This window comes from Helicoverpa armigera, chromosome 4, assembly GCF_030705265.1.
Source record: "Helicoverpa armigera isolate CAAS_96S chromosome 4, ASM3070526v1, whole genome shotgun sequence".
In the NCBI taxonomy this organism is placed as follows: Eukaryota; Metazoa; Arthropoda; class Insecta; order Lepidoptera; family Noctuidae; genus Helicoverpa; species Helicoverpa armigera.
In genome coordinates, this window is record NC_087123.1 from 4,240,129 (window position 1) to 4,265,888 (window position 25,760).

Sequence of the window (25,760 nt, forward strand, 5' to 3'; positions counted from 1 at the left end):
TTAAATATTTTATGCTCCTGAATATTTTTCACAACTGTTTTATTGCCAGTGCAGAAACGCTACTCATAAACATAATTTATGCAAGGAGTTTATACTGTGCAGTCCTTCAATTTATTAACCATAAACAAGTTTTTTTTTTCTAAAAATGAAAGATAATGTCACAATGTCAATGCAGCCGTGATTTTTTAAAATTAACCTTCAAATGTCAGGAGATGCATAGATTTTGTGGAATTTAAGCGTCGTTACGGGTAAGACAAGTGAGCTAGTTTTATTTGTGAATAGTTGAACAATTACCTAGGTTGGTAGACTTGGTAGTGACCTTGCACTTTCCCGATGATCGTGCGTCCTTAGCATCTATGACGGTAGCTATTTCCTCGTTAAATTATGTGGTTCGTTATTTATAAACACCAAAGGCTATTTCATACTGCGCCCAAGCATTCCCAATTCATGACTTTGCAACCCCAAATAATACATACGTATATAAGCCCAAGTTTATAACGTAGCTTATCACAGGTACGTTAAGAAACTCTGTGAGAAGTTTTCTCAGATGTCATTGGTCTATGGCGAGAGAAATCAACATCGACCAAATACGTCGAATCGAAAAAGGTTTGTTTTTGGCTTTATTGAGATTGCTTCACTGCAATGGGAAAAAGTCTCGGTATGATATAGGCCGACGATTTTTCGGATTAAAAAAAAATACGAGAATTCCTTCCAAGTTCTTAAACGCTAATACATTTATTTCTGCCTTTAAGTAAATTTAAACATAGGCATCTACTGACTTCCACACAAGCCTCCTGCATGTATTTTGTTTTTTGTTTGCGTAATACTTTATTCCCCTACTCGTAAGGCTATTCATAGTCTTGGTATAAACTTGCCCTTACATTACACTACTATGTTCGAACATTTTTCCTCGACCTTCGAACTTTCGCAACCATTTATTTTAATGACAAAAATCCATTGCTAGACTAGTAATTGCACTATACATAGAATTCCGAGCTATTAGAAACAATTTTAATGTTAAATCGTAACTGCCTTTTTATGATGGTTTGTGACTATCAACGAATAATAATGCAGTTAATTTTATGACGGCTGACAAGATTATTTATTTGCTTAGTCCAAACTGAATTTGGGAGGGAGATTCTACAGGGATAATTATTTATGCAGTTACGTTTAAACCATTTTGTTTTCGACCTCTTAGTTCTTTCAATATAGATGAGGAGAGATCACACGCAGGTTTTTTTTAAAAATCTTTTATGTCTTTATTTAGATATTTACAGAACTAGTATTTTACAATTATATTTCCATTTACAACTTTACAAAAATAAATTAATTTAAGATCTCAATTAAGACTTTTGGATTGTTTAGAAGTCCGTCTGATTTCTTGGCTGATCTATCGTTAAATCGGTTATTTATTTTATAGTCTTTTAAATACTGTAATAAGTAAATGAGCCAGACAAATAATTTAGCTCCAAATATTTATTTGTCTGGCAGGTTTTATATATTATTCTTGTCGATACTTTGTTGCACTGATATATTTTTCGAGTCAATGACTTTCATAACGTTTAATTATCGTTATTACTATTGTCGTTTTGAAGGTCTTGGAGCATAAAGTATAGAAGTATTTTGTTCTGAACCTTGCTCTGGGTTAGTAACAAGGATATGACTATAGAGTAGGTCACGGTAGAAACAATTGAATTTAAGTAACGTACCTACATGTGTGTTATCTTTTCCTCAATAAAACTTGAGGAATATGATATGATGACTCCAAGAAGTCTGTTGGTCAACTTGTGACTTGCATAACTTGGTTCCGCATATCAAAAACAGGATTAACGGTTTTCCTGGTATATACTTCATAAAAATGTTAGAGATATCCTGATAAGATTTTCCGCGTAAATATATTTTAGCTGGTCAAGCTTAGTGACACGTTGTGTACTTGCCGTACTTGTACTTAGGTAAATTCCCTGATATTGGGAGAGGCCTTCGTACAGCAGAGGACATTTTTAGGCTATGACTGACGGATGAGCTTATACTTAGGTGACTGTTGTTAGTATTATGCCCGTTTTCACCAACAACCTCTTACCGTTTCCCTATCTAAAAGCTACTTTTAATAAAGACCCCTCCCAATTTGACACCTACCTAAATTCATTTTCACCACACTTGTACATGGATCCCTTAAGTAAGTGACAGATTACTAGTTCTACAAACGATAATGCAAAGTCGATATTTTATCGATAAAATGATTTTTCTCTACTTCTTAAGAAATAAACGTCTATCGAGTATATATTACTAAAGCCTGTGAGTTTTTTTTCTTGTGATGTTATTTTAATTTAACTTAAACTACATTACGCTATGTTTTATGCAATAAAACAGTAAAGAGGTTTTCTATAGGTGAATTTTTACCTATGTCATTCGCGCGTTTGTCAAATTGACTGATGTGTATGTGTACATAGAGTGAGGTTAATTTTGGGTTTATTATTGTTGAATAGATAAGTTTATTTTGGCAGAGAAGAGAAAACGAGGATAAACCTTTCTTGCAGAAGAAAAAGACAAGCTAGTGAAATTGCTGACGTCTCATAGAGACACAATATTAAACAAAAAACGGATGGGACCACGAACGAAGCCAAAAACAAAGCTTGGATCCAGTTACAAATAGTTTTAATGCGATAGGAACCGTTTACAGGTAAATGTGAATAATATCTGTGTATAATAAATATAAGATATTGCCGTTCAACTGTGTTCTTTGTTTTACTGTCGACTTCATTGTATTTTTGTTCTCCATGTTTTGATGGATTTAAGTATGGGGTTAAAATTATACATTTATTATATTTATTTAGTTTCAGGTGGTGCGAGAAATTGGAAAGACGTGTAAAAACATGCTGCGCCCAGCCCACCTCAAATTGAATTGGTGCAGGATGATGATGATAATGTTTGGTACATCATATGAGGACTAATATTAAAATATTTGTTTACTATCTTTGTTTTAATTTATATATTTTATTATGTTCAATATTAGCCTACTTCTTACCTCCAGAGGGTATCCCCTATCACCTAGGAGATAGGCTCCTCCATATTCACCATTTTCATTGAATCATTGGTATCTACTGCAGTTTTGGTATTTAAGGCCAATTCAAACCTGAGCGATATTCGCTGCCGCTGTGGGTAGAGGTAGATACCGCACGGGTTTCGATCAGGTATTTAGTATCAAGTATAGTTACCGGCACGGATATTGAGCTCTCGGCGGAAGAGTGGGGATCGCTTTGCGCACTGTACACAAGGCAATAAACCAATAAATGGCTTCTGCGCAGGTTAAGGTCAGGGCTCAATATCCGTGCCAATAACTATACCTACCGCGGCTAGAGCGACCTGAGCGATATTCACTGCCGCTGTGGGTAGAAGTACATACCGCGCGGCAGCAGCGGCATACGTCCCGAACATCAACAGTAATATTATCGCATACCCACTGGGTTTTCTCTGTCGCAGGTGGTAGCGAATACCGCTTAGGTCTGAACAGTCATATTACCGCATACCCACAGGGTTTTCTCTGCCGTAGACGGTAGCGAATACCGCTTAGGTCTGAATAGGCCTATAGATGTCCCGGCCACCGCGAAACTACATCAGTGATTACCAGATTTGCATCTGTTATGGTCTGTATATTTATGGACATGCAGGACTAACTATTTTTGAATAATTCAGCGACATCACGACCTAGCAAGTGCATTCATAGCAAGTGATAACCTATAATCTATATCTATACTAATATTATAAAGAGGAAAATGTTTGTTTGTTTGGTTGCAATGGATAAACTCAAAAACTACTGGACCGATTTTAAATATTCTTTCACCATTAGAAAGCTATATTATCTGCGAGTAACATAGGCTATATTTTATCCCGGTGCGGGCAGTTGCTCCCACGGGACGCGGGTGAAACCGCGGGAAAACGGCTAGTCTTATAAAAAAGTCATGATCATCGTACTTATTTCTCAGTCATCTGCTCTTTCACGTAAGATAGGTACGTGGTCTTCTAATGATTATTATTTTACATATCCACAACCTCCACAGCTTCTAAACTTTCTAAAAGTTTACGTTTCATTTTTTTTTTGTATTTTTTTGCTTTTTAAACATGATATTTTTGGTGTTACATAACATATAAAGGTACATTTCACTATCCACGGTTCAAAATATGTTTGTATTCTGTAATGATAATGATAGGGGTTGTTTAAGCAGGCATCAATCGGGCCCCCAAGTTGAAGTCAAATTTTAAGGTTATAATTTGACACCTAGGCTTTGGTGAAAATGAAATTCTTATTAGGTGTTCCGTAAATGCTCCCTAAATTTAGGTATTCGTTGGTGAAAACGGGCATTATACGTTGGAATTGAGCCATTTTAAGACTGAAAGTTGGTCTCAAGTTCGGTGAAGAAAGGCAAAGGCGAAGACAGTATTGAATAAGCTAAATGTTCTCAAATTGGTTTTGGTAATTCGATTTAACCAACTTTGCTTTTAGAAGAAAATGTGAATGACTGGAGAACTGCCGGGCAGGTTAGAGCTCATGATTAAAATAGGTTTTAATTTTATAATTATTGGATATCTAAACTAGTTTTCAATTAGTAATTTTTTTGAACGTTTTGGCAAATTTTCCGGTCGTGTCGGATTACCGTCCCAACGGGTTATGAGAGTGAAGGAATAGGGAGTGCACATGTGTCAGCGCAAATGCTCGTGCACATGTCCTGCGCAGCTGGCTGATCTCCTTACAATGAGAACAGCCGCCGTGGCCGAAATCGGGCGTGGACGCCATTATATTTATTATTTTTTATTACATGTTTAAATTGGTTTTTATTTTTACAAATATTGTTTAAAAATGTAAATGGTATGTATATGTAATATGATGAAATAAATGAGAATACCCAGACAATCGAGTTTTTTTTATAATAATTAGGTAATAAAACCGTAAAATGCTAGAATTAAAATAATCTAATTTTGGTAAAGAAACAGTAAAAAAAATATTATTATATAAAAAGCTTTGTCATTATATTCACACATATTTTTGCACTTATTAGAGTTTATTTGCAATTTACCCGTCAATTAAGGGATAAGCGAATTTAATTAACGCTTGTTATGTTTTATGTTTAGTAGTGGGAGTTTTACAGCACGCGAACTAAGTTACTTTACTTGAAACCGACTTGAAAAAAATAAGGCTGTAGGTAGGTATGCGCAAATGCTTGTGCACTATAATATGTGCATGAGAACAGCCGCCGTAGCCGATAAATCGTCTAGGAGGACATCATCATCATTTCTATGTTTGTTTGCGATTGTCACACGTTTGGCTGTACTGATGCGGTTTTCACCAAAGTAGAAGTAGCCTCTCCTAAAAGGAGTTAGGCATAATTGCTTAAGTCGGATTTATTTTTTTGCAAAAAATTTTTGCTCTAATTATACCCAGGTTACAATGACTGACAACTGACAACGGCATGTAGTTTTTTTTAAAGGTGACTTTATATTGTAACAGCCTGTATCATGCGACCTGTTTGTAAATCTGGGTTACAGGAAGCGACAGGGATTTCAATTTAAAGTTTTATAGAATTTAATTACTAGAGTGGGCTCGTAGTTGCTCTTTGGTGACGGTTATTAAATGTTTTCTTGGGAAGTACTTTAATCCTTTGTTGGATGTATGAAGGTAATGAATGCGTTTTCGATAAACATTTTGGGCCCTTATAGTAGGGGAGGCGAGAGTGCTAAATCGGGAGTGACTCGAGCGTCAATGAGACCTATTATTTTTATTATTTTATTTATTATTTTATTTATCTTATATTACAAAGGTAGCCATCTTATATGCTAAGCCCCACAAAACCGTTGTAATGGTTTGACTGTGGGGTCAGTGAGTATCTTTAAGAACAATTAAATTTACTTATAACTAAATACTATACAGATAATGACAAAGAACTTGCAATTACAAATATAAAACTGAAATAATATCTAAATAATATAATTTTAATTTACGCTTGAATTTTTTTATATTAGTTTCACTCCTTATGTCTGCCGGCAGACTATTCAATAGATAAGGTATTCTCTAATTAGATTGCGAAGCTTAGATGATAAGAAGAAAAAAAAACCGGCCAAGTGCGAGTCGGACTCGTGCACGAAGGGTTCCGTAAATTACAGTTAAATCAACCTATCTCAAAAACTATAAGAGATACTTTGATCAAACCAAAAATCGTTGAAAGAGTTAATTAGCATGCATCACCTCTATTTTTTTTAGAATTTTATACCCCGTAGTTATAAAAATAGAGGGGGGGGGACATACTTTTTACGACTTTGAGAGCTGATATCTCAAAAACCGTTCACTTTAAGAAAAATGTTTTTTAGAAAACTTTATATCATTTTAAAAGACCTTTCCATTGATACCCCACACGGGTATGTACATCGAAAAAAAAAATTTCATCCCACAGTTACATGTATGGGGGGCCCCACCCCCAATTCTTTTTTTTACTATTTAATGTCATATTTTTGTAGCGGTTCATACAACACATATTCCCATCAAATTTCATCACTGTAGTACTTATAGTTTCCGAGTAAATCGGCTGTGACAGACGGACAGACGGACAGACGGACAGACGGACATGACGAAACTATAAGGGTTCCGTTTTTGCCATTTTGGCTACGGAACCCTAAAAAATGTCCTGACATACACACACTTTCATCGGTGGGTGGAGCAGCTATAAACTTTCAAAAATGTAAAAAAAAACAGTTGCATGGACATACTGGAGCGCGTCAGATATTAATAGCATGCACGTCCTACGTCATTTTGAAAACATACGTATATTAATCTGACTGTTTCCATGGTGGGGGTGGTAGTAGGGAAGGGTTAAAAATGGGAAAAAAAATAATTTTATCGAGCGCGTCAGATTATCAAAAGGGGTGTTAAGTGAACCAAAACGAAGGCTCTTATGCAATAATCTGACGATTTAGACGTGACCTAAACTCGTGGCCATTACTTGAAATTGCAAAAAAAAATCGCCATTTTGAAATACTCGAGCGCGTCAGATTAAGATATATATGGTTCATTTATGTACCCTTAACGTAATCATCTTATAATCTGACGATTATCTGGAGGAATTCGCTTAATCTGACAATGGAAAGTTTTTTTGCAAACCTTTTAACAATTTTTTTCAAGTAAATAAACCAGTATATACCTATTCTTTGAAGTACAAAACTTTTATTTATAAGCAAATAAGTATGAAAAACATAAAGGACAATGGACACAAATATACGGAACCTCGTACTCTCCACCAATAGCAATGTCATACATATCATTGTATAGGCCTTTTTATCTAGAACAACCTTTAATATGACAGCTTTGTTGACGTTTGCCCGTCCTGAGATATAGATCAAAAAGTGTGTAAAAGTTAAAACTAAATAATCCATTGATATCTCAAGTTTTTAAAGGAATATCTAAGTGCTACTACGAGTATGTCTTCTAAGTACTATCAACTTTTACACACTTTTTGATCTATATCTCAGAACGGACAAACATTTCAACAAAGCTGTTATAATAAAGGTTGTTCTCGATAAGAAGGCACATACAATGATATATATGACATTGCTATTAGCGGAGTGTCTCAATCTGCTCATACATTACATACATTTCTATAATTTAATAAATTACATTTAATTATAATGACATGTGTCATAAACAATACAATAGAATCTATAATAACATGGCTTGACGGAAATAATCTACGCGTAAATCTTACAAAAACTAATTTTATTCAATTTAATACCCATAGATAAATCTAATATCTAAATAATCTGCCCAGCCTTTTTCCCAGCTATTTTCATACAAAAAAAATACGTATTTCGACTTAATTTATTAGTTTAAAACCATCCAGTAGAGTTGCGCGTTGCCACTCTTGCAGAACAGATAGAAAGAGATAGAAACGGCATTTCTCGGTATCACTATAGGCAAACAATGCAACTGGAAGGCACACGTATTTAACAAAAGTATCCAATAAAATGAATCGTCTTCGTTAAAAACAATATATCTGCATACCATGACCAGTAACTTCCTGAGATTAGCGAGTTCAAACAAAAAAACTCTTCAGCTTTATAATATTAGTGTAGATTATTTAAGACCCAAAATGTACTAACACTTACTGCAAATGAATTGAATTGAAAAAAGAGAGAGAGGAATAGAAACTTGGGAGGAGAATACCGGCATCACGTAGCTGCACGCTTTAAACTTTATCGATTAATTTTCCTTACTTCGGCTTACGGGAATCGTCAGATTTTATATTTTTCGTGAACGTTGAATTACTCCCTTCAAAATAAAAAAAAAAAATAGCCGCGCTCGAGAAAGTCAAGATGACGTTTTTTTTTTACAAGTTTGTAACCTTCCTACTTCTTATCGTCAATCGCAAATTGTCAGATTAGTGGAATATACACTTTTTAGCATATAACTAACTTACCCTATCTTAATCTGACGCGCTGGAGAATGTCAGATGATAATTTTTTTTTACTAATCTGATCCTTTATTCTAGACGCGCGGCTGCATATACAGGGCTTATATTTGGTGGAGGTGTTAAATGGGGTAATAGGTACCTCCCTATATACTAATCTGCCGCGCTTGAGTAAATCCCGAAATCCCTTCTAGGCCTCCCCTACTATTACATAAGCCTTTGCTTTGAACTTGCAAGTAAAAAATAGTTACTGTTTTCCAGAAACTCTTTCATTTTAAAACAATTTATTTGTCACGATGGCTAATATACATGTCTCACAATGCATCCTTTTAAATAAAAAATCTCATCATCATTACCAGTGATCAACCTAAATGACACAGCATGTATATCTATTTGAAATCGTAACCAAGTCGCTAGCAACCGAATAAAAATAAAACCCGTGTAGCATTCATCAAAAATGTTATTCAACTTTGCCGAAGTTGTTCGATTAAATATAAAAAGCGACGCGTCATTAGACTAACAAAATGCATTATCGTTGTTACGTTGCTTTTTACAGGAGGCTTGTGTCACGAAAGGGGAGTTACAGTTATAAATCACTGGGGTCGGGCTCAACTTGCAACGTTACTCGGAGACAGTCTAGGGCGGGCGGCGGCGAGCACCGGTCGGCCCGCGCGAACGAACGCTCGCGAACTAAACGTGTCGAACGATACCACGATAACAGCGATTGCAATGATAAGCTGACATGCGATTCACGCGTCTAAATACACCAGTATATCCCATTCAAGAACATGTATCGCGATTCATAATATAAACTTAGAAAAAAACAGTGGTTTTTTTTTTAATAAAAAGGCATGTTTTTAGCGCTGTGCTAAGAATGGACGGCAGCTTCGATGATGACGAACCTTTTATATTCCGACTCAATGATAGTGGATCGGGACCCGGCTTGCTGGTCAAGGTATAAAGTTTAATTGACGGGGCACGTGTAGTTAAATTGCATTTATGCTTTAGAATACGAGTTATAGTCATCATTATGTAGCAAATTGTTATTTTAATATAATTAGCAGTTTATTGTTAATTCGAGGAAGTTTGTTTTACATAACGTTTATGTGTTATAGGCATCGATAAGTTGTAAATAAGAGTTGTCGTAAACTGCACAAGGAACGCGGCTGTTTGAAGTTGCTTCCTCCTTGGTTATAAACCTTCATGTATTGAAATGTAGATAATATAGCATGTAGTATAGAAGCTATATAATTAAACTATTATATCATTGACACCGTTAGGTAACTGTTTACACGTAAACTGGTTCGCAGTACACAATGTAGATGCATTTTCATATGAAATAATTGATTGTGTAAAGTCCAATTATTTATTATTGTTGTAAATGACACCACATTGTTACTACCGTGTTAATATTGCCAATAATTATAACTGTAAAATAAATGTTTTTAACTTGCAAATGTAAAAAAAGTTTTATTCGTTTAAAACTGCACAGTGCACAGATAACTCATTTTTGCTATTCATTGGGTTTCTTACAGTAGGTAAGTTATTGACCTTTACATACAATTTGAAATAGGAACTAGTTTTTTTTTTATATATTTGTATGCCTAAGAGACAGGATGGGCTTACTTTACATTATTTTTATAATAATCTGCATAATTCTATGTACACTCGAGTTTTAAATACAAATAAAAGTATCTTGTATCTTGGACATTTCAAATGATACGTTATTCTCTTGTTTTAAATTACTAGGTATGTGCCGAGCGTGGTTGGCGTATGTACCCAGGTTACCACTCAGGTCTGGAGGAGAGGTGGAACCTGTGGTGGAAGACCAGCGCCTTCCCTGCAGCTAGCTACAAGACCTTGGGAGACTGGCAGGTTTGTAGCCAGCAGTATTGCCAACTGACATAAGAGAAATCTTTTGAAATGAAAGCGATGCTATACTTAGGTATCATAAAGCAATAAATAATCTACATTTAGGTATGCTATAGAGCTAAATAGCTGCTTGAACGCGCAAATCTCAAGAACGAATAGAAAAAAAGTTTTACATTTATCGAGGAACGCTATAAGCTTATCCGGGTGCCTAAAGTTGTTGACCTAGTAATAGATGTACCATATGTTTAAGATTATTATTCTAGCTTATTATCTTCTGTAGTGTTTAGGTACTAGTTTTAAGATATAATAATTTGAACACTCACTCGTAACTTACGACTACTATTTGGTATTGTTATGAGAAGAAATAATACAGTAGTAACTTCCTGATCTCTATATATATGTTACCGGCCGAACCCGATTTTAGGACAAACCAGTTTTGCCTAGGCTCAACTAGTTCTTCCTATACGAGTTAGGATTAACTAGTATAGCCTAGTCCAAACTAATTTGTCCTAAGCCCGATAGGACGGACCAGTTTAGGCTAGGCAAAACTAGTTGATCCTAATATCAATACGCACACTCTAGGATAAACTGGTATAGCCTAGTCAAAACATATACATATCTAAAAGTCTAAATATATAGATGAACTAAATAAACTACTCCGTGTTTAGAAAAATGATCATCTTTATTAAACTATAATGATTCGTCGTTATGGGTAAATTGATAATACGAACAATCATACTACATATATGTAGCAAACTAATACATAATAGGTAAGTATTTTTTTTTAATAGAAGCATTAATCAAATCTCAAATTAAAATTGTTGTCGTTAAAAGTTATGGATAATAATTGGTAATACAAACAATCACACTACAACAAATAATACTGTTTTTTTTTTAAGAAGCAATAATCATACGAGTATTATGTTAATTAAAATTGTTATTTATTTTTACACGGTTTGCTTTGGTGGCACTTAGAATTGCAGAGTATCATTGCCTTCTTGCACTGGCATCTGTTTGTGGAACAGTTCTTGTTGCAGCTGCATCTCACAAAACCTTGGCCTGATCATACCATACCAGTTTATCCTAGAGTGTGCGTATTGATATTAGGATCAACTAGTTTTGCCTAGCCTAAACTGGTCCGTCCTATCGGGCTTAGGACAAATTAGTTTGGACTAGGCTATACTAGTTAATCCTAACTCGTATAGGAAGAACTAGTTCAGCCTAGGCAAAACTGGTTTGTCCTAAAATCGGGTTCGGCCGGCAACATATATATAGATAAAGACACGAAAATAGTATCACGATGACAAATAAAAAATAACTAGTCTAGCCCTGAAACAAATGTGGTCGGCAAATGTTTCTCTACGACTATACATTAAAAGTAACTGATGTCATCTATAAGGAAATATATGAACTTAACCATTCTTAGTATTAGCTAGTACCTAAACTTTTTGGCTAACTTTAAGGAGTTCCAGCAAAATATTTATATGACACGTAACTCCGTGAAATTTTATATCATATGGCATTTTTTTTAAGTTAAATTCAAACTCAATAATTTCATTCAACATTGGCTTGACTTGACTTTTTGAACGTCAAGGCACAGATTACTATAATAGTTACTACGTGTCAAGGTCCAAAAAAGCGTGAACGTTTTTGATCTCCGTGATCATTTTCAGATTAGAACAGCTTCTATCTTCATGCATCTTTCTTTTTAAAACAAATAAATACTTATAGAAAGTTGAGATCTTATTTTGTATTTCAGTTCATGAACCACATTCCGAAAGGTGGATCGATATGCAGAAAAGACAATCTGTCACGTCTCCTACGATGTATGAAGAGGATTTACGGAGCTGTATACGATTTCAGGTAAATGATAGCTCTTCATTTTGAAACTAATACCTACTCTAAGTATACCTATTAAAGTTCAAATTAGGTTGTAGTTGCAGACATCTTTTTAAAGCACAGTGCGCGACATTGCGCTATGAATTTTAAATTGTCATCTAAATATTTAGAGCGGGTGAATTGACGCACACTTTTCTAAGAAAACCTAATCTGTCTCATATGAGGAAACATTTTGAAGGTTCTACTATTGTCAAAAACCATATGAATACTTCCTTGACAGTCCTATATCCAATACATTCCCAAGTTCGACTAGGTATGGTAAAATAATAATTTTTTTTTACGAAAAGAGAAATCTCATGTAATTATTGTATATGTCTGTTTAAAATAAAAGTCTAACTCAACTGTAAAACGGTTTGCCTTGCCTTGCTACAATTAAAAACATAACCCATACCTATATCTAAGAAAATCTACTACATTGTATCTAACAGTTAATTGAATCGACACAAAACGATTCCGGTTTTCCCATGTCACTTCAGCCTGATTACCTACCCCAACCTTGACCAGTGAAACTGATGCATCATGGTATTTACGTCAGTGCGGCCCTGCCGTAGCTTTGACGTATCGCCACGTTGACGTTTAACTAGACGTCACGTGGGCACTCGCTGCCGTGGCCCGTGAACTTTGATGCACTTGCTAGAAGCTAATATGAGGGCCGAATAGTTTTGATACTTGAAGCTTTTCTCGATATTTTAATTCTGTTTATTGGGGACATTTATTTTTGTCTTTTAAAATAATTTATTTTCCTGAAATATTACTGCAGGTATGCAAAACATTATATTTAATTCACAGTTATAATTGCAAACTATTAAATCTTAATTTTCTTATAACCACAATTTGAAGGTAGGTACGTATTTCGGTTTTTTATAAATGCTAACGTATTATTATTTTTTTCTTATATAATGATCGTATTTGAACATTGATCAAAAACAGGTCAGGATTTAACAATGGGTAATTACGTTTGCATATAATATATACTTTGCTCTTAATTGTCTAATTATTAAGTATAAGATGATTAACTGCAATTGTGTTCGGGTTATGACATTTATAAGAATGGTATTAGGAACGCGATGAGTGCAAATACATAGGTAGTTAATTTTTTAAATAGGTTGAGGCTACGTTTTATTAGCAAATTAGTTTTAATTTAGTAATTATTATGCTTTATTTTTATCTAAAAAATGTAAATAAAACTTGTTGCTTTGTATGTGCATTTTTTAGTTTCAAGGTTTTTAATTTTTTGACAGAATTTTATTAGCCAAATCTTAAAAGGATCTTCATCATCTACCGATAAATTCCAAGAAAAACTGTAACATTTTTATTGAATTTTAATTAATCCAGGAGATATCTAAGGGTGCGTCCACATCTGGCGAATGTGCCGCGAATGTGCAGCTCGCGAGCCGTTTGCGAGCTGCCTGCGAGCTGCGCGAACAAAAATGCACGCGCGCAGCTCGCGGGCAGCTCGCAAACGGCTCGCGAGCTGCACATTCGCGGCACATTCGCCAGATGTGGACGCACCCTAAAGAATAATTTAAAAACATATTTAAAGTGCTGACAAATAATACTAAAAACTTTACTTAATAATACGGTACATTTGCTACGAATAAAAATATCGAAAATAGATTTTTCTCCCTATTCGAACGTAAGCTATAAGTTTATGATACTGCCGGATATTTTAGGGTATTTCCCTTTATAGGAATATTTGGAAGGCATAAGTTACGTGAAATTGGCAGGCTACTAATCTTCTTACCCCGCGAATCCGGAAAAAATAAATAATCTTTATGATAGTTTATGATACCTATAATATTTGAGTTTTCTCCGTGTAACCTGTTTGGTGTACTGAAAATAATCGGTTTGTAAATATTATGACTGATTTACTTATGTTTATGTATTAGTTATATAGTTATAGTGTACGTCGATGCATAAGGTTTTTTGTAGACATATAGCACGTGTTAATGCATGTCACGCAATCTAATCATAAACTTATATAAAAAAAGAGGAACCTTTTTTTTTTTGTTTGTAATCTAAAGGCTCCGAAACTACAGGAGGACCAAATTACAAAACCCTTTTACTATTGGAAAGCCACATTTTTTTTTCAAGTAACACATGCTATATTTTATCCGAGCACTGGCAGAAGTTCGCACGGGACGGTTGAAACCGCGGGAAAAAGGCTAGTTAAGATTGAATATAATCATTGACTTAAAGAGATCAATTTTATTTTATATGCGTACATGCTTCATAAAAAACGATTTCAACATAGATCGATTAGCAACCGATTAGCTTTATCGATAAAAACATCTGTTACATATGGCTCTACGAGATACTCGTACTATATTGACGTTTATGGTATGATTGCGTTATTTACAGCCGCATTACGATCCATTGCAATTAACATTTAAGTGATTCTTACCAATTTCGTAAGGATTGAGGATGTATATAAACAGTAAAAAGTATTTTACCATTATTATGAGCAGTGCAATGAAAACTGCAAAGTCCATAGAGCTAGTATGTAGGTATTAGATTTTTAAGAGCTCTAAATTTTCGGATTCTGCATTAGATACCAAACAATTTTACTATGAAATAGAATATTGAACAAACAATTTATATTATTATGCGTAATTATACTTTAAAATCCCGCGATCATAAATACCTTCTCACCCACAAGGTATTACTTGAGATTTTAATAACCCGTATATAACGTCATTTCTATAACTTCTAACGTCAATAAAAACAAATGATATTTAGCGTTATTCCACTGCCAATAGATGTTATCATATAATATCAAGCATTGCGTGTTAGGAGAAGACGTGAAATATTATCATAATCCGATTTGATTGCCCATTACTTTGACTAGCTAATAGGCACAATTACGAATATTTAATACGAATTTAGGAGTTGAATTAACTTTAATCAAGGGTTTGGTTGCCAACCCGTTCATGGACGAAAGTTGGCAGCATTAGCTTTTAATCAAAACATTTAAACGCTGCGTATTTTTAGAACCGTATAAAACGGTAAACAACGTTACCATGTTTTTGTTTCCATTACAAATGTATCGAAAACAAAGCTGAAATGTAAACCTCATTTCATTGCTCACGATATAATGAAAACAGTTTAATATCGGGTCATTTTTACAAATTTAAAGCAATAAAAACGGGTAAAAAGCCATTTTTGTACACGCAGGTTTACCGAGCCGCACCGATGTTGTAAATTGTAATTTTATCCTGATGGGAATTAACGACTGGGGAACCGATTGTTTACAAAGATTAATAAAATTGATTTAAAATTGTCGTTAAATTCAGAAGCGATTATTTCCTCTTTGTCTTTATATTTTCGAGAACTTTTGTGCTATTAAAAATCAGGACAACAATTGCCCCCACAAAGATAATGTTTATAAGGCTACGTTTCAGGAAAATACTGCGCCTATAAAAAGTTATTTATTTTTATAATGTTGCCGTTTCAGGATAATGCCGCATTCTTATTTATCATAAAAAGTACATTTTGATAAAATTACCCGCATGCAATTTTGATTTATAGCTGAACGAATTCCCGTTTATTGTAGGAAAGAATTTTGACAAACTCAATGTTGTTTGGGAACTCATATGATGTAAGGAACGAAGAAATAAATTATCCAAGTCTATCCATCAATCATAAAAGTTACCTTCAATCATAGACTTAATAGGAGCAGATAGTTTTGGAACTTACAATTTTATAGGCACATGCGATTCCTAGTTGTTAGGGAGATTTTGATAAAACAAAAAAAATATACTTGGCTTTTTACTTGAGGTTGGTTTAAGAAAAGTTTCACATTTTCTTCTAATTTATGCGTTCTGGCATCTTCTTAAAAATATTGATTCTGCTTTTGATTTTGTTTTTTTTTTGTTCTATATACTGGTACTGGGAGATCTTGTACTTTCTGTTGAATTCCTTAGACATCTTGAACTGCACCTTTTTAATTAAAAAAAAAAAACTGTCACGTCTAAATAAATGTTCAAATGAAACCTAACACCGCATCTGCACATTAGCTAATCTATGTGATCAGTGCGTACTCAGTACGTATATAAAAGTTGTCTGTATTGTCGTGCGGCGGGTCACGAGTCAATCGCTTCACGTCACCGGGTATTTGAATGAACCCACGCGTTGGATCGCGTGTCACACGGAATTATTTCGCATTACCTATTCTTACAGAGGTAAAAAAATACGAATTTACTCTGAAATGTTTAGTGTGTGATTTAATGTGAAAAGTGCGTATCATAGGTGTTTGATGCAGAATTGCAGTAGGTAACATACTCGCTTGCATAAAGTGACTTATCTGTGCTCTTTACATAATCATCTCCGATTTATATATTTTATAAATGGTCTATAAGTAAGCTCCACGTGGAAAGTTCGAATACATTTTTATAGTTATTTTTTACAGTGCAATTTCATGCAAGGACAATATTTATGCTGGATTCACTGCAGTTACCATAATTCCTAAGTATAAACTTGACATTCAACTTGACTCTGTATTCCTGTCAACTTGTAAGAAGCAGAAACTTAAAATTTATTGCATTAAGTTATGGTCACGCTAAATGCTTTTGCAATTAATTTATGGTTAAAACTGAAAGTAAATAGTTGTTTCAGTAAACTGAATATAATTGGAAAAGACCTTCGGATTAATTCCTGCACGGGTAGCATCGGACACCTTAAGTTGCGAGACTGCCAAGTTTTCAAAGGTCGTATTAAAAATTCTCGCATTATGTAGGAAGGTGAAAGTTCACGGTAATGCCAAATTATTGTTTTGAATATTAATGAACGTATTTTCAGCAATTACCCCCAAGTGGTACCGCCGAGATCGCGTGACGATTGCACGAAGAAAAAGGAATCAATGTCATAGTTTTGTTTTGTTTTGGATATTAGTATTCATTGTTGGAACTACAGAACTGACGGGATCACCCCAAATATTTGTGTTTTCGTTCAAGGGGGCGCGAGAGAGATAGAGAATGTAGTAAACATTAAATGGATGACGACAGCCTGGGGTAGTGAAAAAGTAATGTTTGGCTACGATGCAAACAAGTTGACATTCAAATAAATAAACCTGAATGTTAACCGAATGTCGTTCAACTCAAAAATAGATGCGGCCTATTGAAATAAAAATTCAATTTATGGAGTCATGTTCGATATCTAGGTGAACAGCAAATCGTCATAAATGTAAGATAAGTCATGAGAGACTGGAAATAAAAATCAAATTTTGTAGTAAAATAGTTTTACGACTGCAATTCATACTAGAAAAGCGTACTATATTACATATTATCATAATATTGCGTGCACAAAATCGAACCACTACGCCTGCATTTTGCGTGAAAAGAATACGATCGGCATTTTACGATACGCGGGGTGTTGCCAACTTGTGAACATCCATATATTTACTTGTAAATTCTTATCGCCAATCAGTGCTGGCGAAATTTTACGGTCCGGAGCAGAAGTTACTATCGAGTCACATATATCGATGTTTACCTGTCGTTATCTACACGCTTCAAAATTGTGCTCACCTGAATTTTCTCTGTGTTCCCGTAGTTACTTTTATATCTGCGATAGGGTTTTCCGCCATAAAATGGAAAATTTTATTTGATAACTCTAAGTTTAGAAGCTATTAACTGAACGAAATTGTTGATATATTTTTGTTGGTTAAAGCTATTTTCGGACAGGTTATTTTTAGGCAATGGCTTTTACTTCAAGACGGTTTTCGTGTACTTGCTTTTTAGGTTGATTCATATTTTGTTTGGAAATTGACAAGTCTAAGATAGCTTATGATTATCGTTGGATTGCAACCACGAAGTAAAACTGAATCTTCTTCTTCCATCGAGAGCGCTGCAGGTTTAATTACGTAACAAGCCCTAGTGTCACAGTTTTCTTAAAACCTCGTGACGTGCCGTAATGATATAACGTGACTCTTCGCGATAAATACCTAATGACATGTTACTTTACTTGTTCTAAGACAATTTTTCCATATTTTCCAGTCCACCATGCTACCACCTACCCCTGGAGTACGCGAAGCTGGTCTCCGAATGTTCTCGATTGCGCCGCGACGAGAATGGGGCGGGAGCGAACGTCGTGTGGATACACAAGCCCGTCGCCCAGAGCCAGGGGAGAGGAATATTTTTGTTCAGAGTATGTAGTCGTCCAGATATTCCTGAGTAATGAATAAACAATAGAACAATTTTATAGCTTGCTATCAAGGTAGTCTTTCAGGCCGTCAGTCAGAAAGTACCACGAGTATCAGCTTGCCATATGCTGTCGCTCCATTTAAAACTGGAGCTCAACTTTATCCGATAAGATATGAGGCCAACACAGCTGAGTTGGGAAAAGGCTAGGCAGATGATGACTGAATTTAGATTTTTCTTTTTATTTTAACCATAACCAACTTTTAAGGCCAATACAGCCACCAAAGCCTTTTCGTGCTTGCCGCTTGTCGGATTCTTGATAATTTAAACTAACCCATTATTACTGCACAACACCCTTAGCTAAACTAACTATGTAAATATATTCCAGAGCCTCTGCGAGATGAACTGCGGCACATCGGCCGTGGTGCAGCGATACATCGAGCGGCCGCTGCTGATCGCCGGCTACAAGTTCGACCTACGTCTGTATGTGTGCGTGCCGGGGTATCGGCCACTCACTGCCTACATGTATGCTGAGGGACTCGCGAGATTCGGTACTTAGTTTTCCTTTCTTTTTGGTTTAGGCACCACTACCTACCCATACCCACGTATCGCTATCAGAATCAATTCTTCATAAATAAACTGATGATGGGCACGGCCATCATGGTTTTGTTTAGTTTAAATGTTTCTCGTAGCTACTGACAGTCTACGATTTCTACAACAAAAAACAAACATCAGAACCATGAATAAAGCATGAGAACCTCCTCCTTTTTGTTAAGTCTTTAAACATGGGACTTAAATATAGTGATATACAGAGCCTACGGCTTTATGTCACTTCTACTTCACAGGAATTTTACAGGCGGGCTTTTTGGAGGCAATTTTTTGTAATACCAAATTTCGGTCTAATATGAATAAATACTAAGCTTTATTTCAAACCCTTCCAGGCACAGACAAGTACACCCTATCGGACATCCACAACCCGTACCGCCACCTGACGAACTCCTCCCTCAACAAGAGCGGCCCGAGATACGCTGAATGTAAGGACCGAATCGGTAGTGGTGAGTGTTGACACGTTACTAAAGACGCCCGGTACCTGACACCGGCCGTCTTGACACGTGAACGGTGTGATGCTTTTAAGAAGTTATCAGTGTTGCTGTTGTATGTATTGAATGTTTTTTTTAGTTCTTTTTAAGCTATGTGTAGACCAAGCATGCTAGTATTGGTTTGATGTTGCCATTGACCAAGAAGCGAAAGTCCAAATTGAAGGGGCCACGTTTCAAATAATTTTTCATTATTGTTGGCTTAGCGATGCTGATATGTAATTTGTGTTTTAAATCCGCCCTTACTTCAGAGTGGTTTAGAGGCTTTGTTGGTTACCCATGTACTTCGGAAGTAATCCTTAAAAGCACTCCTATTTTGTATTTTATTTACAAGAAAATGTACATAGATAGAAGCATTTAAGTAGACACTGTAGTTTGTGAGTGGTACATTTGAGTTTTTTAGTGCAGTTTAAGTTGCATTCTTCTATGGAAGAAGAGCATTACTATAAAAACCTAGTAAGCTTACTTAGTTTGTTGTAGTTAATTACTTTGCATGTCTCAGTTTAATGAAGCTTTTGTAAATATATTAGCTTTCAATGGAATTCATATTTTATTGTATCTTATCCGTTGTAATGTAGTGAATCTTAAAAGCATTCAATTTTAAATACGTTCCCACATTTGTAACGTTCTTCACATACTAAGGTCATCTTTAGCTGAACTGTGAGAGTGTGGGCCCAATATTTCATAAGGTCATTTTCTAACATTGCAGGGTGCAAATGGACACTGACGCAAGTTCGGAAGGCGTTGATTGGTCGGTGGGGTGCGGCTGAATGGGTGGTGTGGCAACGTATTCGGGCTCTGGTGACACTGACGCTGCTGGCCCAAGCTGCTGGTACTCCACCGGCGAGGAACTGCTTCGAGTTCTACGGATTTGATGTCCTGCTTGATGATTGTTTGAAGCCTTGGCTGTTGGAGGTGAACTTTTTAACTGCTTGAATACCGCTAATTATAGAAGAATAGAAAATAAATATATGTGTCTCACGTATACCTATCAGTGCACTGGTATACAACGGGTTAATCGTCGCCATAATAAGGCATCTAGAAATTGCTTCAATAGTACCTACTCGCAAAAATAAATTGATGACTCAAAATATGACCTATGCTTCAGAAATACTCTCAAACATCTGCAATTGATTTCCAAAACTTAATTTATTATTTATTATTACCATAAACTAGCAGTTCTTTAAGGATCTTTTCCCATGATTTCAGGTGAATCTATCTCCAGCACTGGCATCTGACTGCGAGGCAGACGTGATGGTGAAGCAGCCGATGTTGCACGAGCTCTTCGATCTGCTGGGACTGCCCATGAAACATACAGGACTGGCCAAGCTGAAGGCGCCTCCGCCACCAACGCCAACTATCAATAGGTGAAATTTAATGATCTATTCTATCAGACCTAAAAAAAGAACTTTTTCTTTGAACTCGATTATCTTTACATACTTTGTTTATATGTATTCTCACTCTAGCTAGACTGTAGTTCGATGATTAGTATGAGTTAATTTTAAAATCCAAGTAACCAGTTCTCGTTTTATTAGCTGAATACATTTCTATGATAGCTTGCTTCATATTTGGTTATAAGGGTGCGTCTCGAAAATGCATGTAACCTGCGTATGTACCTCAACATGCAGAAGCTACTTGCAACGTGTATGTGTATTGTGTTTGTATACCTCTAAAATTTTTGAGTACAATAAAGAAGCAATCGACACTTCAACTAAAAATGTTTTTTACACATAACAGTTGCAGTTCTGAAGAGGAAGGCGGTGGCGGGCGCGGACGCTCGAAGTCGGCGGCTCGTCGCGGGTCGCGCGTGCGTCGGCGGCGCGCGATGGCGCTGCACTGCGTCACGCTGTCCGCGCCCGGCGCGCAGACCACTGCGCTCGCGCCGACAACGCCCAACGCCGCAGGAACAGCCAGCGACAAGGAAAAAGAGCCTGCTGAAAAAACAGAAAAGGTTAATTTTATCTCCTTCTTCCTCCTGCCCTGTTCCCAATTTTATTTGGGGTCGGCGTAATCTGTGTTCCGCTTCCATTCTTCCCTGTCACTCGTACACTGGACATTCTACAAATTGATGTGGCTTAGTTTTTACTCTCGGCCGCCTGTCTGGCGTCAAACCTCCTTGGGAATGTTAACCTTGGTAGTTATGTGTCCCTCCAGCTGAGGATTGACCAAAAATAGAAAAGGTTAATTTTATATTCTTAAGAAATGCCATTCATCATCATCGTCATCCTACTCTTATACCTATTTTGTTTGGGGTCGGCGCAGCATGTTTTTCCCTTGCATACTCTTCTGTCTGCCGTAATCTCACAAGTAGTGTTCTTTCCAGCCATGTCAACTTTCGCACAATCCATCCATCTTTTCTTTAGTCGTCCCCTCCCAGTATATCCATTCACTTGCATGCTTAGAAATGCTGTTATGGAATCATAAATTGTTTAAATGGATTATTATTAACAATCAAAATAAATCAATGCTTGATTGAGGATTGTAATCATTCGCTTTTAACGCATAGACGGATCAAGCGTTTTAAAGACGATGTGTTGATCAGAATTCCAAATAAAATCTACATTCCAAATTCCAAAATTCCAAAATTTTATTAATTAAATTCTAAAGTCCAAATTAATACATTTTATTTTTATATTGGCTTGATGGTGATAAATGCAGGAGACAACAGAAAGAGCCAAGGAGTTTCACAGTGGACGATACAAAACAGATTCGAGCGAGGCTGATGCCCAGGTAATATACATGCTGAAAAAAAGTAAATAATTCAATCTCAACCGTTTTGCCAGACAACACAACCAAGTATTTTTGTCCTCTCGATCTTTTAAGCGGATCACAAGATTACTGGCTCAAAATTGCTGACTGCTGTAAAACCATTTTCTTTTTATACGCGGTGCATGACACCATGCGATGCAAATGTTGCGTTTTAACAAAAGATAACATCCAATGCCAATTGAATAAAATAAAAACAATTTCTTCGATATACAACTATTCGATTCAATTAGCATAAAAAGCGAATTACGGAATGTTTGTATTTTTCAAGATCTCGCGTTTTTTTCAGTCCTGAAGGTTATGCCCTTGACAAAGTATGAACAAGGATGAATATATAATTATTTCATGAACCATCGAAGGCCTGAAATAGAACAGTTCGATTGAGTAGAAAAATGCCTTCCGTGACTCCATCGCTTAGGTACTAAATGGTACTGAATTGGTACAAGGCTTTGAATTGAGTTCGTTATATCTAGACATTGTCGTTTAATTGAGATGTCTGCTGCCATAATTTTTATAGTTATAGTTCCGGCATTGAAAGATGAACCGACACGTGTAGTCTATATTGGTACTTGCTATTGCTCGAAGTATTGATCCTTCCACGTGCTCGTAGTAAATTAGGTAGATAGGTCAAGATTTTCGGCATAATATACTTGTTGTAGATCGGTCACTCACTGCCCGAATTTTGTATGTGATCAAAGACTAACCGTGCAGAACCGCAGTCAGAAACTCTTAGCTTATGAAAAAACAACTTTAATGATTTTTCATCATCATTTCTTCAGTCAACATCGAACGTGCCCGTAACGCCGGCGGAGAGCGTGGACGAGTCGTGGCGCGGCGGGTACTCCACGGCCGCGTCTCGGCGCCGCGTCATGTCGGCGTGCCAGTGGGGGAACGGCGTCTGTTGGAACAGGGCGATAGGCCGCGTGGGACATTGGGTCAGGATATACCCGCACTCACTGCCGAAAGATGACGAGGTAATATTATAATATTATGCTGTTTCGAAGAATGTGGCACGTGTGGCTAGTCAGAAACCAGTAAGTCTGCCACCAGTCTTACAAAGGGGTATTGGGTAACTGGGTTGAGGAGGCCAGATAGGGAAGCCGATCCTTATAAAGCACTGGTACTCAGCTACATCCGGTTAGACTGCAAGCCGACCTTTCATAGTTGGGAAAAAGGCTCGGAGGATGGATGGACTGTTTCGAAGAAATTAGCCTCAACTTTTGAGTTCGATTTAAGTATCTACAGAAAATAAGGTTTTATAGAATCTTCACGGCTTAGTTTGAAATTGTATTCAACGAAATTATTCGTCTGATATAAAACGCGTCCCGAGTTTGCTTCCAAATCTACCCTATTCAAAACAATCAGAACAATTCAAATTAGACTTCACTGTTCATTTGCATGGCAAAGAAAATAAAAAAATGGGCGCAAAACATAATTACTATTTCTAAAAAAAAAAATTACCAAACCAGGGAAATGCAATTAATTAGAATGCCAGTCGGTCTAACTTGTTTTTCTTCACAGTTGCCAGTAGAAGATGTCCGCGACAGCGTGGCCCAAGTATCGAAGTTCTTGCGGGCCGCTCGCGAGGTGAACCGGGAGTTCGGCAAGGACAACTCGGGGCCCCGAGACGCGGCCCGGGACGCCGTCTTCGAGGAGGCACTCCGAAAGAAGCTAGACTTCGGGCCCCACTTCCAAGTGTGGTTGCCCCCCTTTTAATGTGTTCATATTTTAAGCCATAACTTATGTGTAAGGCAAATTCCTTAGATAGTACAATAAATGCTTACTAAGTATACATTATACGATTGTTTTTATTTGCATCATCAACATTCCTTCAGGGTATGTGGTTCCCGGGTCGAGGAGGTGAGATAGGCAAAACACAGGTACTCAGCAGTACCCAGTTAGACTGGAAACCGACCCTAACATACATACATAGTTCGGGGAAAGGTACAGGTCTTTGTACTCTCCCTTATGTACTCTCCCTTTGTAATCCCTTATATACTCTCCCTTATGTACTCCCCTTATATACTCCCCTTATGTACTTTCCCTTTGTAATCCCTTATGTACTCTTCCTATGTACTCCCCTTATGTACTCTCCCTTATGTACTCCCTATGTACTCTTCCTATGTCCTCTCCTGATGTTTTTGTGACAGCTTTTGAAAAGAAAGTCGTGTTAGTTACACTATTTTATAACTCATAATGACTGAACCATTTAACCTGAAAATTAGAGGGGAGCTAGCTGAAATCCGGGAGAAGGACATAGGATAGTTATTGTCACCATACGGCTACGCAGCTATCTCGGGACGCGAGTGAAACCGCAGGCGGAAAACTAGTTAAGTCATACCCTCATGACCCATGGAATATATATTCTAATTACAGGTTTAACATAATTAGAGTGACGTAGTTATTCGTCAGCAGCAGGACATAATACGGTAATTTAAATAATAACATCGTTACAAGATAATTAAGCTGAACTTGTATGATTAAAAACGTGTAATTAATAAGAGTGTTCATTAGAGCTCAGGTCAGTCTTAATTATAATTGATTGAAATACCATGTGTAGGAAAAAACCGGCCAAGTGCGAGTTGGACTCGAGCACGAAGGGTTCCGTACCGATTTACAAAACGGACAAAAAAATCACGTTTGTTGTATGGGAGCCATTTTGTTATAGCGGCAACAATAATACATCATCTGTGAACAGTTTAGCTCTCTTAGTATCACGGTTCATGAGATACAGCCTGGTAACAGACGGACGGACGGACAGAGGAGCGAAAACAATAGGGTACCGTTTTACTCTTTGGGTACGGAACCCTAAAAATGATTAAGTCACTATATGCGAACTTTGAATTTTGGTCATGCTAAGAATTTCTAATGTATTGAAGTAATTCCCCAGGATTTCTGAAATCTACACATACGTTTGTTTTCTTGAACTCACTTACCTCGGAAAGTAATAGATCGATTTGGAACCTGATATAATTGTTTGGCATTTATTTATTTATTGCAAAATGTCTACTGTTACAGATATGCATCCTTATCCAAGTTATACATACATTACCCTGTTAGGGCGCAGCAATTTAACTTAAAACTAGATAATTGACTATATAACTATATATAGGTACACAACGCATTGTATCACATTACTTACCTCTACATTTACAAGTTTTACTTAACTGCTCATGACACTAAGCTCATTAAGTAAGTTACATTTTATCTAGGTGCGTGAGTAGAGAGTAATTTCTTTGACAAGCGGGTAAAACCGGTGACGGAAGCTAGTTGAATATTAATAATGGTTGGGGCTAATTGCATTAATTTGTGATTATTATCTCAAGAAACCGCGCAAAAGTATGCCTTCATGGATTTCCAATAAAAAACAAAATAGATCTCTTCAAAAATTAAAACGAAATGTTTCAATAATCACATGGAACCGGCACTTTATAATTATGAAATAATCAAGTCATTAATTATTCTGCCTAATTTTTTGGTCAGTAATTGATTACTTACTACTAGTTACAATTTAACATTTAGAAAGACGATACATACAGTAA

At 36.3% G+C, this 25,760-nt stretch overlaps 1 protein-coding gene across 3 annotated transcripts; it reads left to right on the plus strand.

Moving 5' to 3' along the window:
- The first annotated feature begins 151 nt into the window (after positions 1 to 151).
- LOC110384188 (probable tubulin polyglutamylase TTLL2) lies at positions 152 to 24,015 on the plus strand. 3 transcript variants are annotated; one of them, XM_064034530.1, is made up of 13 exons: positions 152 to 248; positions 9,312 to 9,405; positions 10,200 to 10,325; positions 12,082 to 12,185; positions 18,212 to 18,362; positions 18,744 to 18,906; positions 19,297 to 19,410; positions 20,162 to 20,367; positions 20,662 to 20,819; positions 21,190 to 21,403; positions 22,111 to 22,182; positions 22,998 to 23,192; positions 23,740 to 24,015. In XM_064034530.1, exons 2-13 carry the CDS (start codon positions 9,325 to 9,327, stop codon positions 23,932 to 23,934), a joined length of 1,779 nt encoding a protein of 592 aa, XP_063890600.1. In that variant the 5' UTR covers positions 152 to 248; positions 9,312 to 9,324; the 3' UTR covers positions 23,935 to 24,015. The 3 variants fall into 3 exon arrangements, with proteins under 3 accessions (XP_063890600.1, XP_063890599.1, XP_063890601.1); XM_064034529.1 differs by lacking the exon at positions 152 to 248 and adding an exon at positions 516 to 606; XM_064034531.1 differs by lacking the exons at positions 152 to 248; positions 22,111 to 22,182 and adding an exon at positions 516 to 606.
- Positions 24,016 to 25,760: the final 1,745 nt, after the last annotated feature.

What these genes read in the sequence shown, in the direction of transcription:
- LOC110384188 (XM_064034529.1), top strand. Translation starts at nt 548, where the DNA reads ATGTCATTGGTCTATGGCGAGAGAAATCAACATCGACCAAATACGTCG. An exon ending in GACCCGGCTTGCTGGTCAAG is followed by an intron (nt 9,406 to 10,199) that starts GTATAAAGTTTA and finishes TTAAATTACTAG; the next exon opens with GTATGTGCCGAGCGTGGTTG. An exon ending in TGAGGGACTCGCGAGATTCG is followed by an intron (nt 18,907 to 19,296) that starts GTACTTAGTTTT and finishes AAACCCTTCCAG; the next exon opens with GCACAGACAAGTACACCCTA.